The sequence below is a fragment of the Myotis davidii genome, unplaced genomic scaffold, assembly GCF_000327345.1.
Source record: "Myotis davidii unplaced genomic scaffold, ASM32734v1 scaffold64, whole genome shotgun sequence".
Taxonomy (NCBI): domain Eukaryota; kingdom Metazoa; phylum Chordata; class Mammalia; order Chiroptera; family Vespertilionidae; genus Myotis; species Myotis davidii.
In genome coordinates, this window is record NW_006296226.1 from 2,384,380 (window position 1) to 2,393,111 (window position 8,732).

At 51.9% G+C, this 8,732-nt stretch overlaps 1 protein-coding gene across 11 annotated transcripts in view; it reads right to left on the bottom strand.

Moving 5' to 3' along the window:
• PTPN3 (protein tyrosine phosphatase, non-receptor type 3) overlaps nucleotides 1–8,732 on the bottom strand; it is a 98,644-nt gene that overhangs the window by 23,322 nt on the left and 66,590 nt on the right. For all 11 annotated transcript variants that reach the window (XM_015568770.1, XM_015568769.1, XM_006771149.1 and 8 more), the window contains 4 exons: nucleotides 3,816–4,002; nucleotides 3,619–3,696; nucleotides 2,512–2,568; nucleotides 764–920 (listed from right to left, as the gene is read on the bottom strand). In XM_015568770.1, the coding sequence (XP_015424256.1) occupies nucleotides 764–920; nucleotides 2,512–2,568; nucleotides 3,619–3,696; nucleotides 3,816–4,002 (479 nt within the window). The remainder of the gene's footprint in view (nucleotides 1–763; nucleotides 921–2,511; nucleotides 2,569–3,618; nucleotides 3,697–3,815; nucleotides 4,003–8,732) is intronic.

Here is an 8,732-nt window from a genome sequence, read left to right on the forward strand (position 1 = left end):
GGTGGAGAGGCAGCTGTGACATTCACCCAGTAAGACCAGAACAGAGATGAGCGCTGTAGGGCTAGGGCTTTGAGTCACACACTGCATTGTCCTTCAGTGTTTCAAAGCCAGGCAGAAACAGTCAAGGACTCGGCTTATTGTTCTACAGCAACCACACCAAGGGCAGTGATGGTGTTCACAGAAGCCATCCTGCCCACGCCCACCACGCACCAGGCAGCGTTCTCGGTGCTCTCGGGTACGGGTGCCATTTAATCTTCACGAGAACCCCGAGGCAGGGCTGTTCTTCTTGTCCTCATTTTACGTGAGGGCAAGAAACTCGCTCAAGGCCCCTCAGCCGTGGGAGGCGGAGTGAGAACCACGCAGAGGCTGCGCCCTGGCCCTGTGCCCCCTGCCTCTCCAGCAAAACCAAATGCACATGAATAAAATATAACCCGATCCTTCCAGAAAGGGCTGGAACGCAAATGCCTGCAGGGCCAGGCAGCTAAGAGAGGTGTACGCTGTGGGCCCATTGGGCCTGGGAGGACTGGGGGTCATGCCCTGCATACAGGGGGCGGTGGGCGCTGCCCATCTCCAGAGGACTGGCCGGAGCGGCCAGGCGTCTGTGGTTAGACCTTGAAAATTTTCAGGTGAGAAATCACACACCCCGGTTGTTATAGGAAAGTTCTTGATTTTTGTTGGCTACAAGCTCAACATTTTCAAAACCACGGAAGGGCCAGCTCAGGCCCCGCCTGGCTCGGGCTGCTCCCCCGCAGGCGGCTGTTACCTTTCCTCCGGATGACCAGGGCCAGCTCGCGTGTGTGGGACTCCCGGCTGGCTTTGATGAACATCACCACCTGGTCGTGGGTGTGCTCTGAGATGTCCCGGCCGTTGATTAACACGATTTGATCCCCTTCGTTCAGCTTCGGAATGCAGGTGTCCGCCTGAGTGGAGGGGAAGCGAGTTTCTCCGGTTACTATCACACAGTCCTCAAGGGAAGGACGCCGCCGCCCGGGGCCCCGACACCTGAGACCGTGATCAAGTTCTCCATCCCTCCCTCAAGAATTAGCGTCATTATTTTTACATCCATGCGATGATGACATGGCAGCTGGCAGGGGAAATACAACAACGTGCAGCTCAGAATTCAAGTTATGAAACATCCCAGAATCAGGCTGAGAGAATCACGGAGCCATTTCCTGAGGGTGGCCGACCTTCCCTGATGAATGTAGCGTCACGGCTATGAAGCTTCTGACCTTCTGTTTTCTAGATGGGCTGTCTGAAAATGATATGTCAGCTCAAAGTGAGCTTTTACTCGTCTTGCAATGGAGAGAGACTATGTGAGCGTAACACCAAGGGCAGAAGCCATCACGGAGAGAAGCGAGGCACTGGCCAAGGTAAAATGAAAGCCTTCGTCCCTGAAACGGGCCACAAGCAGTAAGAAAAAGTAAGTCGCCAGCTTACGGGCCCCTTCAGAGTAAAGCCCCCATCCCGGTGCCTTCCTGGGAGGTGCAAGGACTCTGGTGCTCACTGCTTTACAGAAGCACATGATCTGGTCCGGCCGGTGTGGCCCAGTGGTTAAGAATCAACCTATGAACCCGGAGGTCATGGTTCGATTCCCAGTCAGGGCACATGCCGGGGTTGCAAGCTCAATCCCCAGTGGGGTGTGCAGGAGCACCCTACCAATGATTCTCTCTCATCATTGATGTTTCTATCTCTCACTCCCTCTACCTTCCTCTCTGAGCACATGATCTGCTGAGAAAGCTTAGACCAAGGACTGAGAGCAGGTGATGGAAGGCAGGTCCCATGTGCCCACTCAGAGCAAACAGACTAGCAAACTGTGCCTCAGTTTCCCCTCTTGAGCAGCACTTCTCAATTTCAGTGTGCACACTAATCACCTGGAGAGCTTGTTAAAAGAGCATCGACCTGTGGACTCAAGGGTCCCAGGTTCGATTCTGGTCAAGGGCATGTACCTTGGGTGCAGGCCCATCCCCAGTGGGGGGTGTGCAGGAGGCAGCTGATCGCTGTTTCTCTCTCATCGATGTTTCTAACTCTCTATTCCTCTCCCTTTCTCTCTGTAAAAAAATCAATAAAATATATATATATTTTTAAAAAAAATGCAGATCCTACCTGGCTGGTGCGGCTCAGTGATTGAGCATTGACCTCTGAAGTAAGAGGTCATGGCTCAATTCCCGATCAGAGCCCATGCCTGGGTTGTGGGCTTGGTCCCCACTGTGAAGCATGCAGGAGGCAGCTGATCAATGATTCTCTCTCATCATTGATGTTTCTTTCTATCCTACTTTGGGAGGTCTGGGGTGGGGCCTGAGATTCTGCATTTCTCATGAGCTCCCACGTGATGTTGGTGAAGTGGGAGCTGTAGCTGTGGGGACCATTCTGAGCAGCAAGGTTCCGGAAACAAGGACCCCCCCTCCCCCCCGCCGTTTATATGCATGCATCTACACACACTCTTCGCTGCTGGCTGCAGAAACAGAATTCTGTTAGATTTTGGGGAAAACAAAGAGGAACATGTTTACTTACAGGCGACTCTGGGTTTATCCTCGACACCACAAGAGGCATCTTTTGATCCACTCCTCCCTGCAAATATGTGAAATAAAAACCAAAACAGCCACGTGAGTAATTCACAGCAACAAAGACACATAGCTCTCTCTGGCACTGGGGAGGGGTCTGACCTCATGCGATCCTGCTCTTAATCCAGGGGACCAAGCCCTGTCCGAATCACAGGTTCCTGAGCCCGCTGGGTACTAACCAGAGGACGGCTCAGAAGCTGCCACTGCCACCCCCACATCCCATGAACTTCAGGTGCTCTTGGAGGAAGCAAGCTCCTTTAAAAACATGCAAATAGCTCCAGGAGGAGGACTCCGAAAACACAGCCTCTAAGGGCTGCTGGACAGGGGGTTTCAGTGGAGGAGACAGAGCCACAGACAAGGTCCCAGGCTGCGAGGTCCTGGGCAGGGCCCCTGAGGGGTAGGAAAGGCCATCCGCCTGCCCTCACTCAGCTCTAGAGCAGGGGCTGGTTAACTTTTTCTGCAGGGGACCCGAGAGTACTGTACACGTGTTAGGCTTTGTGGGACAGAAGGCTCTGTTGTCAAACCTCAACCCTGTCACCACAGGGCCCAAGGAGCCCTACACCAACTGTAAATGAATGCATGCGGCTGTATTCCAATAAAACTTCATTTGCAAAAACTGGTGTTTTGGTCCCTAGGCCACAGCTTGCAGACCCTGCCTAGAGGCAGGCAAAGGAGGGTAATGGCCCTGCACTTGGACACTGTTCTCTTATTGGCTTAGCAATGCTGGCGGGGCTCTCTTAATCACCTCTCTTCAAGGGGTAGATCTGCTTGCCAACTGTGGGCCGTCCTCCCTCTGAGCCTTAGTATGCACTGATTAGAACTCAGTGAGGGGATATAAATAAGTACAGAGCAAACACCAAGCACAGAACAGGCACCTGGCGTGAGGCAGCTGCTATGGCCACATAAAAACACTCCCAATGCTGAGGGTGGAGCCAGTGCCCTTATGTAGCCTCAGGTACGCGGCCCGTTTCTAGTGGAAATGAAGTCCAATGGGAATTAAAAAATCATCTACAGGCTGCTTCAGAGCATACAATCCTTACAAACACATATGACATACCTTTAGATTGAATCCAAATTTTCCATCTTCATCGGGCGTGATACGGATCAAGATTAAGTAGCCATCCCCATTGTCATTCTGGAAAACGTTGGGAAGTGGTCAGTGAGGTTGCCTCCCTCTCCACCGGGTGCCTCTGCACCAGGAAGCCTGGGTGGGTCACCGGGTCCCTGAGCACCGCAGGGCCTGGGCTCACTCACCTTGTCGCAGTAGTACTGGCTGGAGTCCTCGGTGGAGCCCCCTTTGGTCACCCTGTGGAAGTCCTCTAAGAACTGCTGGTCCACGCCATCTGGGGAGCAGGAGCCTGGAGCGTTTGAAGACGGAGACACAGAACTGGATGACTTCCGGGTCGGGCAGCTTTGTGCTGGGTTGCTCTCGGGTATGCCCCTTCATCGTGGGGAAGGAAGGAGATGTTTTAATCATTGGGTTCATTTTTGATCAGAGCAAACATGACTGACTATGGAGGCCTGACATCCCACAGTTGTCACGAACCCTTGCAACCTTAGAGAGCTCCAGAGGTCAAGCTCAAGGCTCTGGTACCTCCAGAGTCCAACGGGCCACTCTGGTCCCCATCTGGCCTAAATGTCACCACCTGTAGTTTGGGGGGAATAGGGAAAAAGGACAGGGCAGATCTCAGCTCCCTTCCCAGCTGCACGAGAAGGTGACGGGGAAATGGACCAGCTACTCAGATGCATGTCTCCATCCTTCCGAAAGCCTTTTCCTTCTGTCTCAATCCTGTTGACAGCTCTGCTTCTCAGAGCTCGCGGCTACCCAGAGGGAATGGGACTAATGCTGCATATTCAAGGCAATTTATGTTAATCCTAGTTTGTGTTATTTGCCTGTGACTCCATTAGTTGTCCATGTTGAGATTACCGGTATATGTTTTATTTTTCTCTAACATGGGTCTTTCTGCATCTTAATCATTGGATTCATATTTGATCAGAGCAAACATGACTGACTATGGAGCCAATATGGTAGCCACCAGTCACACATGGCTATTTAAATTTAAATAAATAGATTAGAAATTTCTTCAATTGTACCAGCGCATTTAAAAAATGATCAATAGCCCTAGCTGGTGTGTTCAGTGGTTGAGCAGTGGTTAGACCCTGTGCACCAAAGACCCTGTGTTCGATTCCTGGACAAAGGCACATAACTGGGTTGCGGTACAATCCCTGCCCTAGTAGGGGCGTGTGCAGGAGGCAACCAATCAATGTATCTCTCTCACATTGATGTCTGTCTGTCTCTCTCCTTCCCTCTCCCTCCCTTCCTGTCTCTCTAAAAACCAATGGAAAAAATATCCTGTGGTGAGGATTAAAAATAAATTGGGGGAAAAAAGTCAATAGTCTCATGGGGCTAATGGTTCCTACACTGGACAAGCGCAGTTATAAAACATTTCCAGGATCACAGAAGTTCTTAGAGAACTACAGAGTTAGAACTAAACAGGCCTCTATGTTCATCGGGTCCGACTCCCCTTCACAGATGAAGAAACTATCGTCCAGAGACGCTCTGTGGCTTGACCAAGGTCACACAGCTTTCCCCTCACTTAATGGACATGAGTCCCTGGGCATCTCTTTCCTCTCCAGGCTATGCCCAGTCTGCTCCTAAGACGCCCTCCACACCGTTCCCTCCCACCCAGCCCGCCACCACCACACAGTCTCTAACCTCACAGGGCCACAGGGAGTACCATCTCAGCCGTCACTGTTTAGGACACTCAACTTCTCTGCATCACACACACCCACACTAGACCTCCCTCCAGAGCCACAGGCCTGGCAAAAGATGCCTTAACAAGCCTACAGAATACAGGATTTTCCTCTTGTTCTACATACAGGCTTCAGTGATGGGAGAGGTGAGTAGATGAAGACAGTCAGTGAAAGAGACAAAAGACAGTTGCTGCTGCCTCTTATTAAATCATTATTTCAAGCCCTTATCTGTGAATTTTTCATTAAGTTAGGGCTTCTCTGTTTCCTAGTAAGTTCGAGTTACCTTACTTTAAATACAAAATCAGTATCCTATTCAATTTATTGAGTCACAATTCCAACTTATTGGAATATAAAAATTCAATTACAGACCAGTGTAGGGATATAGCTACATGCAAGAGAAGAGTTTGGCCTCACGGTTTTCAAGTTGAGGGAAAGGTATGATGGATGGGAAGGCATTTCAGGAAGGATCCTTGGGGACTGAAGCTGTAGACAAGTGGTAAGTTTTCAGACTAAAAATGAATTTACTTAAGGCTACAAAAAACAAAACAAAACAAAATCTCTCCCACAAGTAGGGCAACTTGCCTATATTTGCATGTGTACAAGAACACCCCCTAGTGGCAGACAAGGTTTAGGAAACCCTATGTCCTGAAGTTCCAACAGGAAGAAGATGCAAGCAGCACACACGTTTCACACGTGTGGAAGACTCTGGAGGGTGACAATGATGGAGAGGGTGAAGGGCATGCAAACAAACAACAAACACTCACACAGGTGAGCAAGGTGGCAAAGCAGAAGAGAACAGACGAATGTCAGTAAAATTCTAATGTATTTTATAGTCACTCTTTTTCTAAAATTTTTAACGTGTGGATTACATCATCCAAGGTTTTAAAGTACTTTTCCTTTCGGCATAAAACAGCCCACGGTACTCAAAAGAATACATTTAAAGCGACGATGTGCCCCATCCTGCTTTCTAAGCAGGGCCAGAGAGGTTACTTTTATTAAACATGTGACGGCAGCTTTTGGCTGATCAACTGTGTACAGACGATCCCTGCAGGCTGCAGGGATGTTCTGCTCAGCATGGAGGACGGAAAGACAGATGGTGAGGAGGACATCAAATGACAAGGAGCAGTGAGACCATGGCAGCTGGACACAGCACAGGGATGCCTGGAGCGAAGACGCCAAACCACGCTGGCTTCCTCTCTCCTGGGGGCAGGATGTGCGTACTAGTGAGCTAAGGAGCTAGCAAGAGCCTACTGGGTGAGGAGGGAGCAGTGAAGGGAGCTGTGGGTGGAGCCAGGGCTCCAGGGGAAGGAGTAGGATGAGGGAAGAAGAGAGGGTGGCTGGAGGAAGCAGGCAGGTGACTAGGGCTGGAGGAGGGAGCAAAAGCAAGAGGTTTGTCCCTGAGGCAGGAAGGGGGCACCTGTCAGAGGAGGAGGAATGGGAGGGGGACTACCACTGCTATCTGGGACCCAGAGTAGCCAGGAAGGGGCTGACCAGCCCCAGCTCCCTGGGGATCAAGGGGTGGAGACAGGCAGGCAGGCAGGCAGGCAGGCCTCCCTCAGCTCCAGAACTGTGGATGTGCCTTCAGAAACAAAGGCCATGGTAGCATTCTTTCCTCTGAAGAGCAATGTTAGAGTAGAAATGGCAGGACTGCCCATGCAGAAGAGACTCCTGCGTGATGCTTCCCTCGCCCCTCTTTCCTACACCCGAGATAATGACAAATACCTCCGCCTTCAACCTGTGCGGGGGAGCAGCTGTGCTCCCACAGAGGGTTCCGCAGCCCTAACTCGCTATGGCGGTAGGATAGGTGGGACACAGTGGGGCCATTTCCCGTCACGTTTCTCTCTGAGTCTCTGAGCTTCTTGCGGTCGGGAGAGACCCCAGACCTCTTTCCACTCCTGTCCAGGTGCACGTAAGGCTCGGCCAGGCACGCAGAGCGCGCTCCACGAGGACGCTGGGCGAATGAACGAGAAGATACCTCACGTGGTTCCTGGGGCTCGTGGAATTACTCTAAAAGAGCACGGAATTCTCTCGGAAACCGGGAAGCTCAGGCGAACGGAGGGTGGGTGGGCTCAACAGTTCCCAGCATCTGGAAGATCAGAGCTCCCGAGAATGCGACAAGGATCTCCTTAGCATGTGGGCTCCGTTTATTTTGAATAAAATTCCTGGAGAAATGTTTCACAGGGACCCTCACATAAGGGCCGAAGAGTAACAAGAAGATCGGTGTCTTAAGCTTGGGCTCTTGTGATAGGGAGACATTCTGAACATGCCATTCTTATCTTGGCAATGAACCCAGGGAGGGACAGCCAAGTGCAAGGAAAATGAGTGCAAAACTCCTAAGGAAACCCTGCTGCTGGCCGGTCTCTGTGGGGGACACTTAGACGGGGCCCAGACCCTGTCACCAAGTTCCAATCTGGGTGCCAAGGGTGGAGAGTGGCCGGAGGGATTGGACTTGTTTAGTTTAAAGGACAGTGCATGGGGCCATCAGGTAGGGCTAGAAACAGACCCCCTTTGTGGTTTCCCAGGAGCTCGAGGCAGGGACCGGTGGATGTGCTGGGTCCCTGCGAAGGAGGAGGCGCTGCCCAACCCCGGAACAGGCTGCCACCCTGCAGGAGGGCTCCCCGCCACCAGGTGACAGGGCCTGTGGGATTCCTCCATGGCCGATGTGGCTGAGAGGGGGATTCCCTAAGTACCTTCCAATGCACAGAAATAGTTTAAAGAACTTTTTTTCCTCTCTGCCGTCGTAAAAGCAAATTTAAAAATTTAACAGTGGTCAATGCACATATAACATGTATCATCGCCACCATGCTTGACTGCAGCAGCCCTGGGGCATTCACATGGTGTGCGCGCAGAAGCTCTGAAATAAAAAGTGGCAGCTGCCCTGTGTCCCACGGAACAAGGCAGCTCTGAAGAAAGAGACGAGCGAACCGCAAAGGCACCGGTGACCACGCAAAGCCCGCCGCCCTCTGTGGAGTGTCTCCTCTGGTGATCCAAACCACGGTAAAACGACAGCGGCATTCTTCACACGCACCCCGGATCTGCCGCAAACCTGCTTCCCTCCAGGGTCTGCTCCGCAAAGCCATTTTCCCTCTAGGGGACCTCCCCTCCCGTTTTTCTGGGTGGTGGGGTGGTTGGTTTGGGTTCTTCTGCCACGAAGGAAACTTCCTTCTCTGCAGATTTTGGCCTTTGCTCTGAAACAAGGAAGGGAAGGCAGGAGCCTGGGGAGGCACGCGTACAGCCAGCCCACTTGGGCACGAAGCAAACTGCCAAGGATGGGTATCTGTGATCCCAAACCTCACTGTGCTGCTCTGAGCACGGTCCCGCCCGCGGTGACTCTTCCGCCCGAGAGCGTTCAGAGACCCTGAACTACGCCACTGGGTTTCAAGCTAGAGTCTAACCGCCCTTTTTCTTCCTTTGTCT